Raw genomic sequence first — 27,605 nt, 5'->3', positions numbered from 1 at the left:
GCCTGTAGTTTTTACGCCCAAGGTGAGGTTTGTTTTCCTGAGCCATCCAAAGGCCTTTAGGTGAACAAGAAAAAGCCTCTCTGGAAGTTACCTGCTTGGTTTGGAGGCTGCCAGCCCTTGGCAGAACCGAGGGGTGCCGCTGGCTTGAGGACTGTGGCAGGTGAGGTGTTGGCAGGAGCAGGTTTCACATCCACATTTTCCTGGCAGGCAGGGACGCTCCTCACCGGAGCAGGCTGGGCAGCTTCCAGGGAATCACTGTTCAGAAATGAGGGAAAAGCAAATAAATGCCTCTTGCTAGAACAGGAGTACTTGTGAAATGGAGATGTGGAGTGACATTCCCTTACCCTGGTGCAACAATGCAGCACCCACTAGTCTGTCATCACCAACAATGCTGTTGTAGTTACACACTGAAGCTGCTTTCTAAGAACTAGACATCTGAGTAAAGTCTGCCAAAAGTCAATATAGTCAACTGAACCCCTTCACAATTTTCATTTTAAAAGAGTTGTAAGTTTTTTTTAGTAATTAAAAAACATGCACAATATTTTATATTGCCTCTACAGCTGCTTTTATATTTTAAGGGTTGGCAGAACTCTTTTAGCTCTTTAAAAGCACACATGATGAAGACTGAACTTAATCACAATCCACATGGAATGCAAGTAGCCACTAATTACACCGATAGCAAGAAAATTTTTAATTTCTTTCTTGCATTTGGGAAGCTGAAAATAAAATACTTTTATTTAAAACAGTCAAAGTAGAGGAGTAATAAAGGTCATTTGCAAAACAAATGTACATCAAAACCAGGGAATTAACAACATTGTGAAATATAGTCAAATACATATGTGAAATACCATTCCAAAAACATATTTTGCACAATTTATAAATCCATCGATAACACACTAGAAGCCTTGTATTCTTTCCTCTATTGAAGAAAAACAAATTTACAGCACATGTGCACCATGTGTATTTTCACCAGGGTCATTCCCAGAATTAGATTGTGCCAAGTTTGTAAAGTAAAAATCCACAAGCTATTTTTACTTTACAAATGTTGCACATGCACAGTATTGCCTTGCCCATATGACATGCAACAACTTGAACACACCATGAGGCCAAAACACAGGTTCACGACCTTGATTTTTTTTGTTGTCTCTAGATTTACAGGGTAAATAATTCATGCATTTAGAATCTTCTTCCAGGTAAGGGATAAAAAAGTTATTCACAGTTTGGAGAATAAATCTGAATGCTCAGTTTAATGAGTAACAGCTATGGCAATTGTAGGCTTCTGGTAACAGCAGTAGCCGTCCTGAACCAGCACTGGTGGATTTGCTGTACACAGTGTGCACAAGCCCAGAGAATCACAAAGTAGGACCTTACATTCCATTATCTTCAAATGTTGAAAAGATATTTAAAGACATTTGTGTAGCTCAAATGGAGGCATTGAAGGTGCACGTTAGACTCCTTTGAGACTCATGATCCAAGTCTTTATTACAGGTAGATTTTGAGGCAGTGGAGATACAGGGCATAAAAGTGCTAACGCAGACTGAAAGAGAAAGGAGAGGTAAGTACCCTCTGATGTGAAATAGCAGCAGTGGTTGAAAATGACACAGTAGTTTAGGATTGGCTTTCACAATGCAAAAAGTGCATGTCTGCAACTTCATTATTGCAGAAACATCCTTCTGTACTGTTGAATATATTTGACATGTAACCCATATTCCAGGCCAGAGTCCCACTGCAACTTTAAGAATTGTTAACACTGTTGGTGCTAAAAAAAGAAAGTTTCCTCCTTCTCCATCCAAGAGGCTCATTGCTGCTTGTCAAATAACTTTTCAAGTCTAGCACCTCTTTGCTGCCTTTGTCTGGAACATAACAGTCAGAAGAAGTAAGAAAATCCTGCTGACTCAGCAGTCATCTTTTACAGCAGAGGCTACTCGACAAGCAAAAATGGATTTCAGACAAGCAGAAAAGGTTCCCTCCAGGGAGAAGATGGCAAGGAAGCAGACTCTGAGGGAGGCCCACAAGGCTCATTGTAATGCTGATTGGAAACTACCATTGCCATTTTTGTGGTTGAATTCTAAGGCTTGTGAACTACATGGCATGCCAGCTCGTGAGGCAACAGAATGTTGGAGACACTCAGACTTTCATTTAGAAATTAGGTGAAACCCTAATGATCCCAAACAAAAAGACGATTATAAATCCAGGTATAAGCTACCTCTGATTTTTTTATCACCTCTGGGAGTTTATGTGCCAGGAACCGCAAGCAAGAAGCTTCCTAAGGGAAAAGCCTGAAGCCATCACTTGGACAGAGAGGATGTTACTGGCCTCAGGGCAAAACCTCTGATAGTCTTAGACACCCTTTGTATTGCGTGTCTGATTCTTCAAAGCAAAAATAGAATAAACTCAAGCCACTAGCTCAGCCTGTTAATTCAACAGGCAGGCTGCTACTGCAGCTTGGCAAGTCTCTACTGTGCCATATTGCCTACCTACGGCAGGCTGCATGAAATAATGCACCATTTTTCTGGAATTACAGCCTCCAATCAGTTGGCTGCAAGTGCACATACAGTGTTCTTTGCAGAAAGACAGATCCATCTTTGTCTCATTTCCAAAGATGCACTGCACCCTCAGCAGCATCCCCCTCATAAGAGGTTCAACCTTTTAAACACTGAACTTGAAATTCATGCTACAAAATTAATTCCTCAACACTTTACTTCACATTTATCTACACTGAGAAGCACTCTGAAACTCTAGGTATAGTTATCCAGCTTTACAAATACAGTGATGGATCTTTCCAGAAGCACACTTATCTTCTACAAGAGGCTGTACAATGCCCACAATTAGCCCCACTACTATTTTGCAACTCACTAGGGTATTGTACAGTGATGACCCAAGTTTCACCATCTAGAAAATACAGGATTTGAAGGGACAAAAAATAATACAAATTTAAGAAAATCAATATATTATGGAAAAGAGCTCCCACTTGCTTTTCAGTGTCACCACTGGGAAGCTGAGGGAGGAACGATAAACCTTAAGTATTTACCAAGCTCTGTGTGAGTACTTTCTCAGACTTCCCAGCTGACACTCATAGGTCAGCTTCAGGTCAAGAACATTTCCATGTCAGAACACTTGTAATATTATTTATGACACACCTACCTTCTGCCTCTAGCATTCACATTTTAACTCTGTTCCATAACTCTTGAACTCCTCCTTCTCCACCTGATGAATACTTACAGTAAAAATCAAAGTTTTCCAAGAAAAAAACTAATGCAAACACGAGGCTCATCCCTGCAAGCTAACATTTCCTGCAAGCTGTGAATGCTCTGCTGTCAACCTTTGGGCAAGGGCTTTTAACACTGCAAGAACCAAGGAATGGTGAAACACGAGTCTGTCAGATTCAGTCTTGTGCCCTGAAAACCCATGAGAAGTTAGATTAATAAGCTATGGGAAGATTAATCAAAATAATTCTGGAAGTGTGTTGCAAGGGAAACAGATTGCAAAAACAGCCCAAGAAAAATGTCTGGCAAAGAAGCAAGCCAAAGACACCTCTCTATTTTTTACATATGCTAGCTTACACTTAACAGACACGCCTGAAATTCCATGGAAAACAGCTCCTATCACACAGTGCAGCCTTATTTTACCTAAGTAAGTGTGTGTATGGAAAACAAAGAAATTTCTGGGGAGCCAGTCAGGAGGCTTGAGGAGGACACACAAGGCTCCAGTGCCAGTGCAAACTTTATTCAGAGCTCACAAAAGGCTCCTCAGACTTACCCTGTCTCCTGGTCAACAAAAACACTGTGGAAACCGGGGAGAAAAAAAAAAAAAACTAGAAAAAGCAAGTAATAATTCCTCCTCCTGTGAGGGAGGAAATGGGTCCAAGACACACTTGATATAAGCACCAATTTTTCAGGCTGAATGCATTTCAGAGGCATTTTAAGAAATTTGCACTGAAAAATCCTTCTGAATATGTTTAGAGGTTTTGATGCTTCTTCCTTCCTCAAAAAACCCCAAACCCACAAAAAAAAAAAAAAAAAAAAAGAGAGAAAAACCAAACCCAACCCGCAAAAAAATGCACAAAAAAACCCCCAAAACCACAACCAAAAAAACAACCAACCAACCCCTATGAAAACAAACAAACAAACAACAACAAAAAAAAAACAGACAAGAAAAACACATGGTCTGGAGCTACAGATGCCTAAACCTCCCTCCATCCTTCCATGGCAACTACTATATAATTCTGTCCAGAATTACTTCACACAAACTTTGAAGAAGCTAATAATGGAGATGTTGTTATCAGCCAAAGGAGGACCTACCAAATAACTGAAAAGGAATTGAGCTTGCTGTCATGTAACTTCTAAGAGCACTAAGGTGATAACAAGGACCAAGTCACTTGGACGTTCCCAAGCAGGTTCAAGGGATTTGGCTGGACTTTCTCCTCATACAAGCCCCAGATACTGGCTATCCATCAGTAGAAATTATCAGTTGAGCCCAGAGCTCAGTCTGGTATTTTACTAAGAGTTCTGTGGCTATAAATTATGGTTTAAGTAGCTTGTTAAACTAACTTGCTCTGTTGTCCAGAACAACTGTGGAAGTAAGGCACAAGTCCCCTGTGGTGTGAGGAAATCTGCTGACAGGACAGGTCATGTAGTATCTAAGGGACAGTTTGTAAATGCTTTCTCCAGATAGCTAGGAATCTGTGACTTGGATCTCAGGTCTCAGTTGTTTGTCACACAAATCTTGTGCTATATTTTGTGCAGTATCAAAATACACAATGGCTGAAAAAATATTGATAGGAAACCAGAAAAAGGCAGGTATAAGAATGATGACAAAACTCCATGAACAAGGCAAATACACATGGCTTTTTGCAAGGGTTTTCTGATACAACAATAGAGAAACAGAAGACAAGAAGCACTGAGTGCTGACCTTGTCCCTACTACAAGCCCATGGTGTCAATCAGTGTTTACATTTCGTCTTAACCTAACAGTGCTCCAGTATCTTGCTAGAAGAAGAAAAGCAAAATAAAGTAATAGAAAGAAAGAACAGAGAAAATCATCTGGGTGGAGGTATTTCTGTATCAAATTACAGGGAGGGAGTATGTAACCCCTCTATAAGCAGCGCTCTCTCTATACACAGAAATAACAAAAAGCACTTTTCAGAGTAAGTATTCTCTCAGAGTTAACACCAGTGCTCATCTCACAAGGTGAGACTACCATTTTTTTAAAGGAATTGAATGTAGCATAGTATCAGGAAGATTAACCAAAAGCTATGCCAAAAACAAAAGGGTTGTCAACATCCATTCTTGCTAGTGTTTCCCAAAATTTCCCAGTGTTTCTGCCTTGAGATTTAATTTTAAGGCAGAGCTCCAATTCTTGGTCATGCAAGACATTAAATACATAATTTCCTGTGCTGCATATGTGTCGTTTGTTAGAAAACACACAAGCCCCATAAACTCAAGGCCATCCCTGTTGCCATTAGGATTAAACACTTAGCTTAGTGCAAGACTGCATAGCTGTTACATACCCTAAGAAAAGCCCATTACAGAGGAGTCTGGTGGGGAAGAAAATGTGTAGATGCTCACCATCACTTCAGGCCAGTTACTAAGTCAGAAAAAGGTCAAGTACTCTGGCAGCTACCCAATACAAAGCAGTTTAAGACAGCCAGTTTTCTGGAGCAGAGACAGTGAAGTGAGAGGGATAAAAGGGAAATACTTCTGGAGGAACCTCACTGCAGAAGAGAATCAACACCCTGCTTTTGTTATAGCTATAACCTTCCTGAGTTTGTCCCCAGAGATAATGCAAAGAAGCCTAAGCTACTTTCGTAAAATAGATTCAGTACCTTTTCATTAAAGTTATAAAAGATATAAAAGAGCCCAAAAACTCCAAAGCAGTTTATTTACTTGGCTTTCTTGGCTGAGACAAACAGAACTAGTTCTATTTGAAGTAGTTAGTCTACTGCATTCTGTTGTATACTTTTCTCTTTAGTTATGGTACGTAAGATTTCAGCTCTTTCTTATCAACTATTTTATTGTGGAATGTAGTGAGTTGCCATTTAAAACAACTTTTCAGTATTACATATCACAGTATGTCACTAGATAGTTTGTAATGCAAAGACATTTTAATACCTAGTTTTATACTCAATGGGTATATTTCTCTCAAATCTATTATTTTTTTCTGACATAATTGATTAGTTTTGCTTGATCTTTGCTGAAATTCAGTAATAATATGTAGTTACTGACACTACATTTATCTTCTTTTATCTCCTTTTCCTACATGTTTCTCAAGCCATATAGCAAAGACTGTGGTCCTTTATTCAACAGGACAAGATGACACAAAGCTTCATTTCTTTGGCTCCATCTACCGGTAACCTCTCCTTCCTTACCAGTGCAGCAGCTCAGGACTGATGATATGGATGTTAATATGGAAACCAGAAATCATTACCCTCATTTGTTGTATGCTGTCTTCAGCACAATGCTGGCTATTCCTAGAAAAATCCTTTTTACAATTCAGTTTTATGCAGAGTGTTCTCAGACTAACTGTACTGTTGTATCACGTATCCCAAATTTTAGGTCATATCCTGTTTCGGATGTCCTTAACAGCCTGGAAATCATCTGCTTCCTTTATCACCTTTTGCCACAGCCTTGTGGCAGTAACCTGAATAACCAGGATATCCTGGCTATTGCAATGGCTTAAGAGAAAATTCACTTTTCACAAGTTTAAAGGTTACCTTTAAAATTCCCTAAAAATCAATGGATGTTTATTTCAAGCCATTCAACCTCAATCCCGCTATATCAAATACTGATACAGTCTTTTGGGCATGTTTATATGGTCTCTGTACTCCCAGTGTACCTTCTGGCTCCCTGGCACATCTTTTTCCAGCTCTATCAGTTAGAAGAGAAAAACAGATGAAGCCCTTCCATAACTGGACTTCAGCTGTGGAAGAATGAAACCAGTTCTCCACTGTTTCCTGCCTTTTCCAACACATAGCCCCATGTACTTGTAAGGGACAGCAACTGAATGGAGACACTCTGGGAATCCCAACACCGAATGCATCTCCAAAAATAAATCTTCAACCCCAGAAGAGCTTCCCCCATATGGTGAGCAAACAGTGGACAAACAGAAAGCCAGTTACAGATTAGGGAAGGAGAAAGTTTCCATTAATGTAATAATCTACCTTCACTTGCCAAAACCAATGCACATTAGCGAGTGAAGGAAAAAAAGAAAAGTCAGAGAATTTGTTTTCACTCTACTGAAAGTATCATCAAACAAACACCACAGCTAAAGAATAAAGTCTTGCTGATGGTATGGCTTGGGCTTCACCTGTAGCACACAGACAGGTATGAGAACTCCTCAAGAAGTTTTCTCTTTCAATGAATACATAAAAGCTTTCCTAGTAAGATCATTCAGTGGCAAAAATGGAATTGGTATTTTAAGTTGTATTATATCACCACAATTCTGCTAATGTTCCTTTTTTATCTTTTTCAAGTGGATATGCTTGCTACAAGTTAGAAATTTTGATACAAATAAAGGTGGTTTGTGTCTTATAAACTACTATTTCCCCTTCCTGAGGTTAGGGCTACTTTAATGTACTCTAGAGACTGAGGAAGCTATGAAACAGAAGAAAAAGAATACTTATTACTCAACACAAGTTTCTACATCAAGTGGATCTCAGCTCTACTAATAGTTGGGCCTTATCTCTAGAAGGGTCTAACTCTTGTGAAAATATAGGTACAAGAAAACTCACAGATTATTTCTTCCTTAGCAAAATTTCATACACATTACACTGTAAAATAACCAAACAGACTCCTGCCAGTGCAGCTGAAGTCATAGAAGCAGCTTTCTGCTGAAGCAAGTGTTAACATTGCTGCGGTCAGGAAAGGAGAACAAACAGTCCTGTGCACTGAACAGAATCAGCACTGGAACAAAGGGCCTAGACAGCAAATCATTTTTAAAACAGTCATTTGCTGGCCAGCATGCCAGTTATTTGATTTTATACATTCAAAGTGAGCTTCAAAAAAATAACCTAACGTGACGCTTAGTTGCTCAAGGAACTGTGGCAAATAATTCACCCACAGAAAAGTTTCAAGCCAAGATCTCTAGTTTCTTCTCCAGCTGCCTCTGTAGAGTGACACTGCCTCCCCTCAGAGGCTCGTGACACAACACAAGCACCACCATGCATATTAGAGGGCACTTGAAGGCAGTGAGGAGAGGAAACCTCTGCTTTAGTATGGTGGACTTGCACAAACACCACCAGCAGGTCCAGGGTGCACACATTAGTCCAGGTGTGCAAAGAGATGAAACCAGCAGGGTTTGGAGCCGGTGACCTCATGTCAGAGATCAGGACAGACACAAGCGATCAGGACAGACACAAGCATGCAGACAACAGAAATGTGCTTTGAAGGAGTAGCCAGTTCCCTGCTAGTCCTAAGTGCCAACCACACACTACACCTGGACAATACCTCTTGCTCTTTGGCAACTCCAGAGCACTTGTGGACTTCCTGGAGGGCGCGGTGGCCAGGAGAGGAGGCTTTGCGACGGGCGTGATGAGCAGGGCATCCAGCAGCGAGCGGTAGGTACTAGGCTCGTATAGTCTAGCAAGTTTGTAAAAAGACCCCGTAAACAAATGAGGTGACCACACAAAGTTCAGGATGGCTGGGACCACTGACAACCCAAAATCCCTTATGAAAAGCCCATCTGGAGAAACTGAACCCAGGAAAACTGATGCAGGAATTATGTCTAAACAAGCAGCCGACAAAGTGGAGGCTGCACAATTCAGGGGAGGCACAAGATAACCCACTAAGGTGCAAGAAGCATATTTTTCATATGTTTTTACCATTAATAAAGTAAAATAAAAAGTAATGAGAAAACTTTTGCATCTTTTTTAGTTTTCTGAGTTTGTGTATGCTTTCTAATGTACATAATTTATTAGCACCTTAGAACATCTATGTAATTTAGAAATACAAAAATATGGGTATTGTTGCCTATTAAAAAGTGTTTTACTGATATGAATGGATGATTGAAAAACTTGCCAAAATGCTTGCTCTAAGCAAGCCTTTATAAAAAGCAAAGCAGTAAAGATTTAGATGGAACTCAGCAAGATATTGTTTTCAAGCATCAAAAATTCCTCTAAGTTACAGATTATTCTTTGTCACTCACGTAATACAAATGTTATTTACAGTTAATTTACTAACTGAACTGTAAAACAGGTATCATGAGGAACAGAATGGTAGAATTACTCACCAAGGTTCAGAGCAGCTAAGCTATAAATAGGGCATGGGAGCTGTGGACACATTCTAATGACTTGCCCACTATTGTGACAGAACCAATTGATTTCACAGCCCTGCCAGGGACCAATTATTCTTGAACTGGAACCTCCTTAAACCAACCTATAAAACATCCTTTTGAAGTTGATGTCTACCTGGCTCGGACAGCAATAGCAGCAGACACTGCAGCAGCAGCCATGCTCTTAATTTTTGATCTCTGCTCGAAAGAAGAAAGAGCTGGAGGAGGAAAGGGTTCAAGGACCGGCAGATTTCCCAAAGGATCTTCCAGCATTACTTTTGCAGTGCAGAAGCTTTGAGCCAATGCAGGAGAAAACAGAGAAAGTAGGAAAAATTGACAGAGATACAGTACAACACCAGATCACATTAACCACTGGAGAGTTATGGAAGTTTCCAGCTCACAGAGACATCAGGCAATGTGTGAGAGACTTGAATACTGATATAGAGAACAGCAATTTTGATTTCACCCACAAATAAAACTATTCCCTCATCAAGTGAGCATTTAGCATCTGTCAGCCTTTAAATTCCTCATCATAGACTCTGCCTCGCATGCCTGGGTTATTCCCACTGAACCAGGGCCCAGAACTCTCCACATGGATCCATTTAAGTTTCCATGGTGCGGACAGAATTAGCCCTGAAGATCATTTACCTTGTCCTCTTTTTCATAATAAACAGTAAACATAGAAAACTGGAATATTTAGTGATATAACTTTCGCAGGTCCACTTTTAGCAACCCTTACCAAGTTCAGTGTGTAAACCCCTTTTCATTTTCTCTACTGATTTTACAGGTGGAAATGAATTCAAAGAGACCAAAAAAAAAAAAAAAAAAAAAAAAAAGTGAAAGAACCAGACTGGCTCCAAAATAAGTCCTACAATTTCTAACCCCTAATTTGGGTTCTTATTTTAAAATTTCAAGATTATCCACTGAATTGCTATGCATTTTTTAAGATAACTACAAAGATGGACAAAACACTAAAAATCTACAGAACTATATACCATTTCCCAGATTTAAATGCAAAACCACTGCCTGACTACGATGCTTACACCTAATAGTCTGTTGTAGATATATCCTAAAAGATTTACCTTTCATGACTTACAAATGATTTAGACTCAAAGCTTGAGATTTTATTGAAAGAATTTGTTTCACAAGTAGGTAGAGATGCTTCATGCCTGCCCAAAAGCAGCAAGAGAAGAGGAGTCATAAATCAAACACTAATTATACCTCTGGCAATACTACTAAAGCTCAGGAGTTCATTTAATTTTTTTTAATTTAAATTTAATTTAATTTGTTTATGGGTAAGCTATCCTTACCCATAAACAAACAAAACAGGTATGGTTTTTTCAGGTATCCTGTAGTATTAATTAATGAGGGAAGCACTTTCTCTCCCTGTTGATAAAGACTTATATTCTGGATGTCCCATCACTATGCAAGTTAAAGCTTGCATTCTCCTCCAAAAACTTTAGGCTACTGGACAATTTAAAAACACACATTTTGTAGCAAGGGTGACTATATTCTCCTCATGTCACCAATTTCTGCCAACAAAACCCAGCTGAATCTCCTACCCATGACTGCTTTTCCTCCTCCATCAAAAGGTCGCTTTAATTTTTAAATTATTTTTAGCACTTTTGCCTAAAAGCTACTTGAATTTCTAATTATTATATAAATTGCCAGAGCAGTATGAGGGTCAGGAAACCTTTAAGCTGCTCCACCATAATAGCATCATTATCAAAAAAAGAATCAGGTGAAACTGTATGGCTTTAAATCAAAGGAGGAGAGAGATTAGGTATTAGGAAGGAAATCTTTACTATGAGGATGGTGAGGAACTGGAAAATGTTGCCCAGAGAAGCTGAAGACAACAACAACCCAACCCTGGAAATGCTCACCTCCAGGTTGGATGAGACCCTGAGCAATCTGGTCTAGTGGGAGGTGCCCCTGCCTATGGCAGGAGCATTTGAATTAAATGATCCTTAACGTCCCTTCCAAACCAAACCACTCTGTGATTCAGTGTGTGCAAACTTACAGTTTCTGACTGCACCTTTCTAACACAGCTGGCTCGGATGTACCTGGCAAGGGCAGGAGGCAGTCCGAGGGCTGCTCCCACATGCAGGGTTGGAGAAGGCAGCCCCCCAGCTGGGTCAGCAGGCAGGGGAAACTCAGTGGTCTGTGTGGCTACAGCACACGTCTTGGGGACAGTAGGTGCTTCATCCACCAGCAAAGAGCTTGCTGCATCTGGAGCAGGCACGGTTATCTTCCTAGTTGATGTTAATTTCATGAGTAATTATAATGAGACAATATACAGAGAAGAAATTTCTCACTTGATTAAAAATACAAAATAGCAATGGACAACTCTTTCTAGCTGGTCTTCTTGCATCTTTTTTAAGAAGAATAAGATGAGGGCTTTTTTACCTCCTTCTGTAGGAACCAAATACTCACACCCTGGGAATCTCACCATTCTGAAAACAATTTTTGGAGGCATTTTTACAGCTGAAGCTTGAGTGCTTGTCTAACCACAAAACCAAACTATTTGGGTAGTGACTTAAAAGATAATAAACTTGAACAAGAGCACAATCAGTATACAAGAAACTACCAAGTGTCAGGAGATGACACTTCAGACACTGAGGCTACTTGGCTGCTGGCATTTAAAACCTGAACGATCGAAGGGAAGATGAGGTGCACACTTGCCTATGACTTCCAAAAGACTCTCAAACAAAAGTTCTATATAAAAAGAAAGCAGGACAAGTAGCATTCAACACAAGAGAGCAATATTTCTCCCCCATATTTTACTACTTCTTGCTTGTCATCACACCAAAACAACCATAAAAACTCTTGACAGTTTTAGTACACTCAGCCTGAGACCTCTTCTTCTCCTAGACTATAATTTCTGCAGAGAATGTTCCTGGCTGTCCACATATGAGAAAGTACACAACAAAAATTTACCTATTACTACGTATTACTAAGTCTTTGTATTTATATCAGGAATAATTCCATTAAAAGAAAATATAAAAGTAGGTCTGCATGACTGTAAAAAGCATGTCTATAAAATACAATCTAAAGACCTGCTGGCATCGCATCTGTTTTATATTACTTTATCTGGAAGTGCCAGATTCTGTGGTTTACATGGTCTAATGCTGCCAGGATTACTTCTTGAGATGACTTTTTGCAACTTTCTGGAAAAGCTGTAATTGCTCTTAAATATTTTACTGTTAAACAACAGGAGGACATCGCATATATGAAATAGAGTAATAATACCCTATAACATACAGTAGTTGGTTATGCAGACATACAACTATTTAAGGCTTTCAATAAAGAGCTAAAACTACAATAAAAAAGCATTATGAAGTCTACCTTATAAGCAGCTCACTTAACTTTAATCTAGAAATCAAATCCAGATTCTCCATACATTTCACAGCAAGCTTTCTCCTTCTTGGTGGTTAAGTAGCAGGTGTTACAATTTACAGAGCTTCAGCCAAGAAAAGATGGAGCCCATTTGGAAAATAAGGACCTATGCCAGTTCTTGACAACAAATGCAAGGCTTCAGCAGCAAGAACGAGTCTACTCGCCTTTGGATGGCCCGGTTTTGCTTTACTAAGAGCCTGACATGGCACTCATTAATTGCTCCATGCAGATTTCCAATATGTGCCATTTTACTAAAAAAGGGCTTTGAAGATCAGATTTGCTGTATTTCTTACTTAAAAGAGCATTATAAAAGCAGCAGCATTTGCTCAGTAACGAAATATAAACATCAGCTATAGCTGCTACACTGATAACCTCACAGTTCAGGGGAGAATCCAGACCACACAGCTGCATCAAATAATTTCTTCTTCTTCCCACACCCAATGCTTAACCTTAGCTCTACAGCTCTGCAGAAGCCGCTCCAATTCCTGCCCTTCTTGAGCAGAAAATTCTTACCACCTACTTCTGTATTTTTGGCTCTTGTCCTGAACCACTACAAACATAGCTGCTTTTCAGATTTCACATTTTAAAGCTGGTCTCTTGCTAGGTTAATGTTGCCAAATAACAAAATTTAGAGCCATAGGTCCTGAGTGAGATTAGATTTACATTTCCTTTGCCTGGACTCAGATGCAGAGCTAGGATTTAAAGACTCCTTGGTACTCAGAACACAGTAGCTGCAGTGGTATCTGCAAGGCATCCACAGCTCAGTAGAATCATAAAATGGTCTTGACTGGAAGAGACCTTAAAGGTCATCTACTTCCAACCCTCCTGCTGTGGGAGGGACAGCTTTCACTAGACTAGCTCAGAGCTCCATCCAACCTGGCCTTGAACCCATCCACGGATGGAGCAGGTAGGTGTAATCATACCAAAGTTCCACTGGTAGACATGAAAATCAATTACTCAAGTAGTACTTTTTTTCATTGCCTTTTTCATCCCAGGTTTTCTGCTTAAAAAATAAAATCATCAGGAGTATTGTCATACATCTTCTGTGTGTATTCTTCATCTTTGTTGATCTAAGAGAATTTGCTCCTGAAAACATCACAACCAAGACTTCTTTACTGTATTGACTCAAACCAAATGTCACCATGAAGGTACCCACCTGCCCATCAGCCTCCATCCCATCCTGCCTAAGCTCATGTTAGCTCACGAACATACCTGCTTCTCCCAGCCAACAAAAATGTCCTCAAAAGGCAGACTTTTATTTTGATGTCAGATTTCTCCTGGTCTCTCAGCTAGTTGAGAACATTGATTTAAAGGTTTAAAACTGGTCAATTCCAAATCTTAGTATTAGTTTTCCAACTGCAGAAAGCCCATACAGGTGTAAGGCAATAGTGTCTTCTTGTATGCTTTATTCAAGTATGAATGCCTGTCTAGGGCCTGGCAGATCCTTTTTTACATTTAATTTTTAATTAAATTCTCATTTTTACAGGAACAGCTTTGTTTCATGTTATGACTTGGTGCTTGTGCATGCTACGTGGAACTCCAAAACTCCTGCACAATGTAAAATAAACCATGAGAAAATGTTACCTTCAGTAACAGTAACAATCAATCACCCTCCAAAATACTGTCGCTCTCTTCTGCCTAAAATTACTGTTGCTGTCTAGTACTCATAGATGACCTCCAAAGCACCAGCAATTTGCCAAGGTAAGTGCCAGTAAAACTATCCAGGGCCAGTGACAGGAATTTGCCAGATAATCTCCTAGTTTTCTGTGATTACATCACAGCAGAACACTGTTCTACAAATTAAATAACCCGCATTTTAGAAAATTACTTTTATATTTCTAAATCCATATTCACTTTTGACTTGTTGAGACCACTGAAAAGTTAATCCAAGTTATATGGTGGACACCCACTGACAGCATACACACACTAAATATTGTACCTTGTTTTAATTAGTATCCACAAGACTGTTCATTAATTTCCTCATTTTTATCTAATTTTTCTCCTTCCCCCGCCTATGATTTCCAGGAAAATCCCTAGTCACAGCAGCTTAATGAAGTTTATTTTAAGTGAATGACAAACAATCCTCTCTCCTCCAACACAGACAAATCCAGGCTAGAAGAGGAGAGATTGTTAACTGAATCAAAACCCCTGTGAATGATTTACCTCGCAGGAGCTGGTGCAGCAATATGTTCAGAAAGTCTGGGAGAGGGGACACTGCCAGGGCAGGAATCTGCTATCGGCAGAAGAGCAGTTGCAGGTTCTGGTCTAGCATTGTTTTCACTCCATTCACAGTAAAAAAGACCCAAGTGAAGACACACAGAGAAAGAGATTTTTAATCTACATTAAAACAGTATACAAAACAGGAAACACTGTGCATGAAAAGTGTTAGTAAACTGAGAAGAAAAAAAAGAACCCAAACACAAAAAAAAACTCCAAAAAGACTATGAAACTGATTGTAAAATACAATTAAGAGGTTAAAATTATGCAAAACACAATTAAGAAGGATCACACTTTCAGTGACGGCTGAAAGTGTCCTGCTGCTTTAAAACTCAGAAAGCCAAGTAGTATTAGACATTTACAAAGATGGAACACATTAATTTGGGATTATATTATGTGATAGGAAACAACTTTAGAAAATATTTAAAGTGACACAAGTGCTAGTAGGATTCACACCAAAGCTTTATATGCTTTTTTGCTACAACTTTTTGGTGGGGTTAGTTTTGTCAACATTACACTATATATTTCTCAGTATTTTTCATATCCTTTATGTGATTCAGTTGTTATAGGGAAAAAAAATCTAGAAAATGTTGTCTTAAAGTGCTCTACTTGAAGAAAAGCACCTGCCAGACTGTAATACACACACACAAAAAAAAAAAAAAAAAGTAAACTATAAGGTAGAGAGTAATCACAACAATAAGTTTTGACCAGACTAAATTAGCCACAGGGGCAGGCATTTCTGCCTTTTTTTTTTTTTTTCCCTTATGCTATTATGCAAAATTAACTATCTTATTAAAGTAGGGAAGCTTAAGTGCTGAAAATTATTGAACAGATTTAAGGATGACCAGGGAGCAGACCTCAAAAGTGGTAAAGGTGCGGATGGAAATTCTGGTGGTGCAAGTGGCATCTCCAAAGTCGAGGTAGCTATGGATTTTTTATTCAAATTAATACAGGTATCCTGGGTTCCTGCTCCATCAGGTAGATCTGCAGATATGCTTTACATATATTTATGACATGAGGGAGAGAAAAGTAAATACATGATTTTATGACATATTGTTTCAAGACTGACCAAGAGTAGGACAAATATTTTCCAGTTGCTCTGGATTAACTAAACTACAAATCTGGAAAATCCTTATTCAGGACAATGAATTGACTCTACAATTTAAGGCTAAAACTAAATCCTAAGCTGGTTGCTCAAAAGGAGATGGTTAAAAGTGAACATTTTTTTAAAAAATCACCATTTTACTGCAGAAATAAAAGTAATCTAAAACACAAACTTTATATAAAGTCTAGACATTGCCTTTCTAAGTTTTAAGTAACTGGTTTAAAAGCGGCAATCTACGTATTTCAGAGAGTACTTTCTATTTCTATATCCTGTCTTTCCAGCTGCTGAAAAATCCCTAGTGGGTTACAGTTTAAAAATAAACAACAGTAAAAACCACACAGAACATCCGTCTTGGACAATGCCTGCCTGAAAAGTTGAATATTATTAAATTAGGATATTTTACTGAAGATTGCTGATGAAAGAGAAGTTTCTATTTCATTGTCACATTGATATTTCTAGGAGATCTCTAAAATTTGAGCTTATTCGTTTATATAAAAAAAACACTCATAGTATGTTTTCAGAGATCAGATGTATGCTGGGAGTCAGACATGAGATAGGGCATGTTTGTCAGATACAAATGAATAAGTGGTCCATTTTTGGGAACAGCAACAAAAAGTCCAAAATTTAACGCCAGTAAGTTCTGTGCAATGGGGATATTGGGTGAAGAGATGACATCTTTCAAGCAGTAAATGAAATTAATTTCACGCATTCATAAAACACTTTTGGAACGAGTGGTGTTTTTGCAATGAATTTATAGAAAACAAATAATTTGGCTGTCTCTCTCAAAGTACTTTCATATCCTTGAAAGAAAGACTCTATGACTATGTTTAATTTTACTTAGAACAGAGGCTTCTATTATTTTGATTATTTAGAGAGTGTTTATTCTTCTTTTTCTCACTACAACAATTCACTCTTCAAAAGGGTAAGAGCTAGTAAGATAGATAAACATAAGGGTAAGTTTAATAACAACATGAAAATATTCTCATTACCTAGGGACATCTCCAGAACATAAAAATACCTGAAGGTCAAACCATTTTGCCCTTAAAAAGAAACCCTTACAGAGAATCTAAGTGATAACCCTCCTAACCTTTCCCAGTTTTCATTGCATTGATGGTCTCTGAAATGCTCACATTTTGTTCTATTCATAAAGAAACTACATAAAGGCAGCAGAACAATTTAAATACACTACTTCACATTCCCACTTTAATATGCAGTACTCTATCAAATTATTATATTGTGGTGTATGTGCACTCAGTAACACACTTGGGTTTAGTAACACAGTACTCACTGCCAAGTTACGTGTTGGGGGGGCATGGAAATTAAACTGATTGGCACTTCTCATCAAAACACTCTTCAGTGAAATTATTGAAGTGAATGTTTTCCCCTACTGTCTCTAAGGAGTTAACCCAAAAAGTGTGCAAGAGGTGATATCCCTTGGGCTATCATTACCAGGGCAAATCTGTGCAGTGTTAGGCATCCACATTGGTGACCGTTAGTGTTAGATAACTTATCTATTACCTGAAGTCTCCATTTTCTGTTTGTCTTTTCCTAAAGATAAAATGACAAATAGCATAAGCTACTGCTGTACTGTATAGCAGCATAAGCCATCTGAAAAGGAAACTCAAACTTAAAATGGGTCCAAAGGTCCTCTCAAATTCCGACATTGTGCAAGGGAAAAAAAAAACCCCGCCAAGTCTTCTGCAGAAGCATCTGTTCACAGCACTAATTACATCAGAGGAGTGTGTAGGTCAGCTGCAGAAACCCAAACCAATTGCAATGGTTCTCATTGAGCAGTTGTGAGAAATTGGGCTTTTACATGTGCTTCACAATCACTTTTGTTTGAGGTCTCAAATGTTATCTGGTTCAACAAGTGCTGCAAAAGCTGAAAGCCAGCCTTACTTCATATAATTCTTGCTCCCGTAAGTGTCAATCATTTTATTGATTCCTGCAAATCTCATGTCAATTTCAACAACACAAACACGTACCCCATTTTTAAGATGATCAGGAAGTAAAATACAGTTTTAAACAATAATAGTTTTAAACTATACAGGGATAGTTTTAAACAATTCAGACTGTTTCTACTATGCAGCTGGGATTTAATTGTTTCTTTTCCTATAGGCTGTGAAGGTGCAATGAAATGTCAGCCCCATGCATGAGAAGAATATTCAAAGAGTCCAAGAGACTCAAAAGAAAAACAGACAGAGCTAAGATAAAAGCAACTTTTATTAAAATACTCTCCAAACTTCAAAATGCATAAATTAATGGATGTGTAGCTACTATAATACATTATTTTACAGGAGAACCACAGGGCTGTGAAGCTTTCATAAACACATTTTCATAAAGAAAGCCTATAAGCTTCACTCTGTAAATAAATAAATACCACTGTCTAACCTTGCCCCTGCTAGAAGATGTGTTGAAGCTCTTGCACAGCAACATTCTGCTCAATTATTGTTTTTTAAGTTTTCCAAAACATGAACATATTACTAGTCTAAGCCGCAGAATCTTTATATTGAACTTTCACTTCAATTCAAAACACTGGGACTTTTTTTTTTTAATTTTTCTTTTCTTTGCTTAAAGCAGTCTGTCTTTTTGCTGTACTTTGTAAAACATTTACAACCACTCTAAAATTAACCTGCTGAAAATCTAGTGAAATCCAAGACAGTTTTCCTGGTAGGTATGATAATTTGAAATAAGTACATACAATCTCCTCTTCATCTTCTTTCCCCAGCCCCAGAATCAAGGTAATACAATTTCTTATTCATTTGTTCAAAATGTCCTGCTTTCTAACAGCCTACAGTAACTCAAACTCAGCAATGCAAATTACTTCTTTCAGGCAGAAAAAAGAAGTGAAACAACCATCTCCTCCCCACACTGGAGATTCAGCCACCCAAGTTGTTAAGTTTTAAATATGTATTTTTTGTCAACTAATGATTAGCACAAAAACATTTCATCCCATTTTTTACACATCAGTAGGAAAGTGTTAGAAAAGTATAGAAAAGGCTAGAGTTTCTCTCGCAGAAAGGCTACTTCCTTTTTTTTTTTTTTTTTGTGCAAAGCAGATGGAAAAGAAGAAAGGAAGGAAGTGTTTGTATTTTGCTTTTGCAACTTGGGTAAAATCACTGGACATTAAGAACACGTGCTGAGACTTCATGGTGCCAGTCACGTAATTTTGTATATTTGGGGCTAAGGACGTGGATGGGAACCTTTTCCCTGTGGAAAGAAGTGATAGAAGAAAAATAAGAAAGAAAGAAAGGTTGTCTTAAGCAGTTTCACAAGTGAGCATGCAAACTCCATGCACTATTTCTATCGCATTGTCTTCCTCTCTGTCAAAAAGCTGGATTCAGTGTTAGTCAAAGTCAGTAAAGAAAGTCTCACTGACTTCAAGAACCATTAGATTTAGCCACTGGTTGGCGCTCCTTTTGAACACTGCTTATCCCAAAGCAAGGAGACAGCTGACCCTCACTTGCAGCCAGAACAGCAATACTTCCCACCTATGTCTTGTAATCAGATCCACACTCACAAATCAAAAATGCCTGATGAGACTTGCAAAAGGAAAACACAAGCTGACTTTGTACAGGCAACCAAATCAGTTCAAGTTGACAGAAAATCTTTACACAAACTCCTGCACAAACATTACTACTGGACTGCACCAATAGTTTTTAAGAAGGTTTGTCTATGGAGAAAAAGATCTTGGTTTTGACATGCTGAAGTAAAAGGCAAAAAGGGAAGGAACATTTTAAAAACGCCCAGATATCACACAAATGCACGAAACACTACAAGTTAAGAATTAAAACATGCAAAGTATTAAAGTAATAAAAATGTAAAACATCAACTCACTTAGTCTTCTTCCCAGCTTCATTTTCTGGTTCTTTCACTGAAGGAAAACAGAAAATTTTTATTTTCTAGGGCACTAAAGACACTGTACTGTACTAAAGACACAACACTGAGATCCTCTGCTGTGCCAGTGCATTCACTACAACAGGAAATTACAACAAGGCTCGTTAGGATTCTTTGATTCTAAATCTGCCTAATGGACATGAGTTATGTCCATGAACTTCAAGAGCCCCTTTGCTAGTAGGACTGCTGAAAAGTGGTTCTGCTGGTCTCTGCCCTTCCCCTTGGCCCACTCTCCATGCTGGCATTGAGAAAGGTGATTTGAGAAGGTGAAGATGAATGGAAGTTAAGAGGTATTTCTTTTGGATGACTATCCACTAAGTTTATATCAGATGATAATCCAAGTGTCAGTTTGCAGCCAGGCTATTTCCCACCAAGGTTCTAGAGGTCTGCACAAGGGATAATGTAAAATTCCCAGTGCTGATTTTAAGGCTAGCAAATCTAGTTGCAGTGATTTTCTTATAGTATTTGTCAACATGATAAATTCATCTTTACTGGATAACATTTTACTTGATGTTCAGGTCCCATACTCCGCCCTTACAAGGACTGATGAAGGGAATTGAACACAGGACCACAAAAAAATGAGGTCCAAAGTCAGAATATTTATCACACACAGACAATAACCCTTATTTTGGGAAATGTTACTGCTGGCTTCTAGAAATAGCTGATTTAATCAAATGTCCCCCTGGAGAGGAGGTCAAATTTCTTCAATGCCTTCTTTATTGCAGCTCTAGCTGAGAGAAGCTGAAGAATGAGAGCTCAAAGCCCCTGACAGCACTTCTGGTGGCCTTCACACAAAATTACAAATTTCAGCCAGTGACTTATGGCTGACAGCATAACACAAAATTGAAATTTTAGCATAAAATTATATGACTGGGAATGACCTTCACCACATCACCTGTTCCACTCCACCAATATATGTAATCACACCAAAGCATAAGCAGAGGGTAGAAACATAATCCAGGAATAAACTGAGGAACTATGGATTTGTGTTCCTGATTGGTTACATCATTGCAGATTGCATACTTTTGTATGACTGACAAAGACTTTCCACATGCCAGAAAACACCTAATTTTTCTGAAGCATTAAATTTGATCAGGAATATTGCCATTTTGGCGATACAGGGGGAAAAGAAACAACAAATGTGCATCTTTCAATAAATATCTTTGGGAGTAGAAATGGAGATTTTAGGATTATCTAGAACGTTTTAACTCAGCTCAATTAGGAATGACATCCAGCAATGTATATATCCCAAACTACTTAGTAACGGCAGGGTTTTACAGTAATATTTCCCTTTATCTTCCCTGACCCCAAGCTTTAAAAACACAGTCTGTGCAGGGGAATTGCCCATTATTCCACTTGCACCGAGGTACTCACTGTGATCTGTGCCAGTGATTTGGGCAAGGATGCGGAAGGAGCGGGACTGGGTAGTGCCTGTGCGGGGGTGCCAGTCCTCAGTGTCCTCAATCAGCCGCTTCTTGCTGGCATCACTGTGGGTGGGCGTGTGATAGAACTCGGTGTAGGTGTCCACGATGTGCTTCCGCGGCGGGCTGCGCCAGGGACAGACATAGCAGTGAGTGCAAGGCTTCAGACAGCACCTTGCTCTGGCTACAAAGGCACGGGTGCAACTGTGACTTTTTACAGCATTTAAAGGCAGCTTCTGCGCTGCGATGCAGAAAGGCAGCAGTTGAGGCCCAGCTAAACACAGATGCCGTTTTCTGAAACAAACATGCCTTTTATAATTACTCTAACCCCACTGAAATATTTCTCCTTGGTTCACTGACAGAACACTTGAAACAGTAAAAGACAGTCTACAGACATCTACATGTTTAGACTTTTACCGTTTGGGTGGGTTTTTCCTTGGAGGTGACAGAGTAAAACAGCAAGAGAAAGTTGTCCCAGCATAAACAAGAAAAGGAGAAAAAAAAAGAAGAAATAAAGTCAGAAAGCTGAAATGAAACAGAAACGTTGTTAATTATTTTACTGAATTAGTTTTGCAAGAAAGGGCACTAAAATCCAAATAATAGCCATATTCTTACTCTAGCACTAAAACCACTGCACAGAACTCACATACTTTTAATTAAACTCATGGTGATTTCCCTATAAGGATGAGAGGGAAATTTGTTTTGGTAAAGCAGTGTAGTCCACCTAGGTCAGATCAGGTGTCCCTTGACAAATCCTCCTTTTAGCTCCGAAAGAGCACAGCAAAGATGCGTGTATATGCAAGGACCACCCAGTACACACCAAGTGGTTTGCACTTAGCAAAGCCTAGATCAGAAACAGGCCATCTGAAAGCATAGATGGCCACGTTCTGAGGCATAATGAGGAGGTACCCTCTTAGAAAGAAAAGGAGTGGGTGTGATTGTTTCTATCTGGAAACTTTCCCTACAGTAACCTACAGACTATTATCAATCCTTGCACTAGCAAGATCTTCAACAGTACAGGATCTAAAAGTTTTAATTAAGTGATGTAAAGAATTTGTCAATTTGGGAAATTTGGAAAAAGGGAACAGAAGACTCAAACTATTTTAAAAATTACTCCTAAATTCTACATTTGTTATTCCAAAGCATGAATCTGTAAGACTCACTAAGTGTACACTTATTTTTACACAATTTACAGGAGGAAAACTGTGAAAAACTAGCTCCCAGGACATAAAATTTCAAATAATTAAAAATCAAAACCAAACAAAACTTTAGAAGTAATTTTATTTTTGACACTACCTCCTCATTGTATTTTTATGGTTCAAAGTATTTCTGGGGAAGAAAGATGGAAAATGAGTGAGAAATGATGTTAACTGTTAACCAGAATCAGGCCCATTAAATGGAATGCATTAGTAAAAACTTAAGCTTAAAAAATATTTAATACTTGAAAGAGTGTAAAAGGTACGGTACAAAATTATATCAAAAGACTGAATTTATTGACACACAATATTAGTGAAGAGCATGTATCACATATCAAAGTTGATAACAGAGAAAGAGATATAGAAACAAAGGCAGTGGCAATTTCAGGATGGAGAACAGAGAAAAATGGAGTAAAGCATCTTAAACAGTTAATAGCAAAAATGAAATGTGAAAGTTGAAGCAGTAATTAAAGGTGTGGAAACACATGAAAACGTAATGATTTATGTGCAGTTTACTGCATTCTAGCAAGTACCCCAGTGAAATAAGCAGTCTTTCACATTTGTTATATATACCAAAGTGGTATAAAGAAAAAATCCCGCTGACTTCTCTTGTCCTACTGGTCTGCCTTTTAAGGCTTAAGAGTCTGCTAGTAATGACTCACTGAGGCAACAAGGTGGTGCCAGAGACAAAGGAAAACTCAGTGAGACAGGCTCTCTCTTAAATCAGCCTTGAAGCAAGGGGAGAAGAGAGAAGCCAAAAAAACCGCAATCATTTACCATCCTAATATGCACAAATATAGACGTTTTCTTTTCCTGTACCAATTCAGAATCCAGCCCTTCATTCCACAGTTTTCAAAGCAGTTGTATCTCTATACTGTATTTCACCATTTACTAGTTGTATTACCAACACCAGTGAACCACAGTCGCACCAAGAATTTATCAGTACACACGAACACCACACAAATGTTTTGTAGAATAAATATGAGCTGCAAAATGTAGCACAGTGAAAAGCAAAGTCACATCATGTCCAATGCAGATAAATAATGTATTACACTAAGAGAAGCTGAAGCTGTTTTGCAAAATGTAAATATGTAGCTCTGTAAGAGCTGTAATTTTGCAAAATCAGAATACATGCTGGTTATTCCAATAGGAAAAATAACCATAATTCAAGTCCAGTGCTGTTGATACTAACTTTGTTGCTGCTGCTATCTGCAAAGGAAAAAAAAAAGTATTTGATGTGTTAATTAATTCTTTGCTTCTTAAAATAGTACAGGTGTTTCCAAATCCAAGCTCTGGTAAAGCCCTATATCATGTAAGTCAAACTTACAAACATCAAGAGAACATTTTAGCCCAGCTGAACTTAAAATGAGTGACGTCTACAGACATCTTACCTGTTTTAAGCAGCAGGCACATCTTCATGCAAGAGCAGGCAAAAAGGTCTTGATAAAAGTGCAACTGCACATAGGCTAGTGAAGGCAAATTGCTTGCTTTCTAAGGCAGAACTAAACAAGGGAATTTAAACTTCCTTTCCCATCCTGAAGTCAAATAGTTTATATCCCGAATGTTTTTTGAGGGAAGCCAAGAGGAAGGGAGGAAATTGCGAGTGTAACAAGGTGCATGTCTAAACAACTGCATTTGCTAAGCACTGCCATCTATGAACAAGGTACAAGGTTTTTTTTGCATGTTTTGAAAAAATGAATCATACAAGCCAAAGAAGCAAAATTGAAATCATTTCAGACTGATCAGTTATTCCAAACTGCAATGTTTGTGATATTTTATAGATGTCATAGATACCATTTTCAATTGGGAGATATCCAAGCATCATTGTAGAAACTTAACTTTTCTAGGTAAAATTAAGTAGTGTAGCAGTAGACCAATATAACCACCTTAGTGGGTTTGTTTGCTTTCTTTTGTTTTGTTTTTGCTTTAGGACTGAATGACATTTAGGCAGCCCGAACACAATATCATAAGAAGGACTGCAAAGTAAAGTAGGTCTTTATAACTCTGAAATGTTTTCAAACTTTTCTAAACTAGATCTGCAAGGCTGACAGTAGGACAGGGATTTCTTCACCTCTCAGCTGTGATTATTCATCCTCTTTGATGGTATTATTCATCCTCTAAGTAAGGTAGGGCACATAGCAGTGCTCACCCAGTCATCCTATCTTGATTGCAAAGTGCTTACTCTGTGCCTGCAGCACTTCCTTCCAGGAGACTTAATTTTGTTGCTATTGTTCCTCTTTTTCAGTGCTAATTGCTGCTTTTGAATACTCCTTAAACAGTTATTTGCTAAAACAGTATTCCTGGAAAGATAAGAGAGAGTTTGCCAAAGTGTATTCAACAATTGCAACAGCAGTGAGCAAGTCCTTGGGATTTCTCAGTTTCAACCCACTTCTTGCAGAGTGGATTCCTGCCATCATCTGTTTAAGAAAGGGCTGGAAGTTACCATGGCTACAGTGCAATATAAAATGCATATGGGCTGCATTATGAGTTCACTCATGGAAAATATTCATACTACAACATAAAGGAAATAAGTACCTAAAGAAGTTGGTTTTTTTACTCCATAAGAAACTCAACTGAAACTGAAATTTATTCAGTATTTTAGTTGGCATGCATGTTTACCTTTTTGTAGAGTTCTTCATATATTTTCTATACTGACTATCAGAGAAGAGAGGCACAAGGCCTATTCTTCCATTCCCTTTCTTTTGTGGGATGGGAAATAGTAACCACAGCTTTTAACTTTTAAGCCCAGGTTTCAAATTCTTAAGTCTGAAGAGAAACCTACTGTTCCTCTCCTGCCCTTTTTATTATTTAATTCAACTGCTGGTCCAGAGGCCAACTGGCACGGAACTGTTCATGCCCAGCCTCCTCCTCTTCCCCCAGCACAGCAGGCGCTGGGAACCAGTCCCTGAGGTGCTACACCTCCCAGACTCTGCCCAGGAATTTCTGGGAGAGTCCAAGGCATCCCCAGACAAAATCCTGCTGCAGGTCTGAGTTCCCATGACTTCTGCTGGGCTCAGTTTAGTTTACTAATCTATTGTTTACTAGTCTAGATGCTATACTAGATAAAGCCTTTTTATGTCTCCTACAGCCCCTTAAATGTTCAGTTTCTGATGCCCACTTCAAAATAAACAATTATTTGAATAAGGAAATTACTCATATTTTAAATCTGCTTTGCTTGTTTAGGGTGACGGTAAAATTTAAAGCTGAGGTATTTATATTACAGCACTGCAAAAAATCCGCTTAACTCCATCAGCTTCCTAGAAAACATCTTAAAGTTTCTCCTGTGTTGAGCAAGAATTAATGAAACATCTGTCCCTTTGCCTCTCTTCTGGGGCCTTTTTCCACTGCTTTTGCTAGGGTCACAGTTGTTCTTCCACAGTGTCTCATTCTCAGCCATCACAGCACCCACTGACCCTTCTTGACCAACTGCTCTGCATTTTTGAGTGCCTGCTGCTTTCAGTCACTGTATTGGGTGTCAAAATACACAGTGAGATTGGACATTGAAATTAATACCAGGCTTGTTGTAAGGTCCAAAATGTGGTGATAGAACATGTCATGTAAAGCATTCCACGGTCCTTGTTCAATTTAGCTGTGACACTCTATAAACTGATGTGTCGTTCATGAGAAAAACCATCACCAAAAGTCTAGCTGGGGCCCTTTGAAGCATGACTTTTAAAATAATTTTTGAGAGATTGACGTCTGAGGAGTAAACAACTCCTCCAAGCCGTTTTCCTCAGCCCTCAAACAAGCCCGGCTTTTTTCCTGTGAGGAAAGACCCTCACAGCAAAAACAAAATCCCACCTACCCATTTTGCTGTTTACTCTCCCCCTGGTTCTCTCTGCCTCCTCGTCGCGGCCCCTCGGCTGCGTCCTGGGCGCCGTCGGTGGCCGAGGCGCTCGGGGCGGCACCGTGCTGCCGTGGGACAGGAACTGCAGGTTTAGGAGCGCCCAGCACAGGCGGCCACGGCTCAGCGTTAGGCTTGGCGTTAGCATGCACTCCAGGCACAGCACATGGGGACGCGGCCGACGCCTGCGCTGGCGTGAAGGCGGAGGACGGTGATGGGATGGAGGTGACCTTGGAGGAGGTTACAGCTCCAAATGGCCTCGGTGTCTTATTGAAAGCCACGCTGGCTGTGGCAGTGACTTTGGGTGCAACAGCAGAGGCAATGGGCACAGGCTTAACTACTTCGGTAGGTTCTGCCTATGTGGGATGAAAAACAAAACAGAAACACACAAAACCACGCCAAACGCATGCACATTCCTCAGCAGGGATTTTAGCTGCTCTCGGGGGAGATGATCCATCTGGCGTGAAGCACGGAAGCAAGCTTTACCAAGAGCACAGCCATAAAATGTATGGGAAAACAACCTGAGCCATGCATCTTAGGAGAGGGAATAATTCCAACGTGCACAATCAATATGAAATTCCACAACACTAGCTCCTCTTGGCATATCCAAAACAGACACTCCACAAATCAAACTCACAAGAAACTGAAAAACCGCTCTGTTGCAAAACCCACTGGGTAAGTCATGTGGAAAAAACCAGAGCTTTGTAGAAAAATCCACATTCCATGTCTCAAACCCAATTTGAGATATGCACGTTCCCCACACACAAATGGAATGTGCAAGGGTTCACACACTGATCTGTTGCTAAGACCTTTAAGAGCAGAAAAAGAGCACATTGGTAATCCCCAATGTCTCCACACACCCATGTCAGATAATACTCAAGAAATCTGATTTTCTTGTTTGCTTGGGTTTTTGTTCTGGGAACTATGTTTTAACATTGTTGTTCCCAAACTGTGGCCTTTAAAGGTCATGGTCAGCAGAACAATAATATACTACACATTAATTATGTCCACTGGAGAGGCTTTTCAAGTACAGACTATTTATAAGTAGTTTCAAATTTGCAAACAGCATTTTTATCAGCAAGAGGGTTTTGAAACTGTTGCATAGAATAAAAAATTAGAAGAACTCAAGAACAAATAATTCTCCAGGGCTTTAAGGAAAGTGAGGGGACTTGCTCTCTGAAATTGTAGTATTTGGATAATCTTATCTCAAATACCAGGAAAGATTTCAGTGTCCATTAAAATAAACAAATCCCCACAAAAAAA

The 27,605-nt window shown here is 39.0% G+C and overlaps 1 protein-coding gene across 5 annotated transcripts in view; it reads right to left on the bottom strand.

Moving 5' to 3' along the window:
* The window catches only part of PDLIM5 (PDZ and LIM domain 5), a 125,931-nt gene that overhangs the window by 28,387 nt on the left and 69,939 nt on the right, over positions 1 to 27,605 (bottom strand). The window contains exons 5-9 of one of the 5 annotated variants that reach the window (XM_053940846.1): positions 26,304 to 26,698; positions 21,720 to 21,737; positions 21,256 to 21,428; positions 19,822 to 19,858; positions 92 to 255 (exon numbers count right to left, since the gene is read on the bottom strand). In XM_053940846.1, the coding sequence (XP_053796821.1) occupies positions 92 to 255; positions 19,822 to 19,858; positions 21,256 to 21,428; positions 21,720 to 21,737; positions 26,304 to 26,698 (787 nt within the window). Of the gene's footprint in view, positions 1 to 91; positions 256 to 18,189; positions 19,195 to 19,821; positions 19,859 to 21,255; positions 21,429 to 21,719; positions 21,738 to 26,303; positions 26,699 to 27,605 lie in introns of those variants that run through there. The other 4 variants (XM_053940848.1, XM_053940850.1, XM_053940847.1 and 1 more) reach the window with 4 other exon arrangements.

Source organism: Vidua chalybeata, chromosome 4 (genome assembly GCF_026979565.1).
Source record: "Vidua chalybeata isolate OUT-0048 chromosome 4, bVidCha1 merged haplotype, whole genome shotgun sequence".
NCBI classification, from domain to species: Eukaryota; Metazoa; Chordata; class Aves; order Passeriformes; family Viduidae; genus Vidua; species Vidua chalybeata.
Note: the sequence above shows the minus strand (reverse complement) of the source record. Positions and strands in the feature narration are given on the sequence as shown.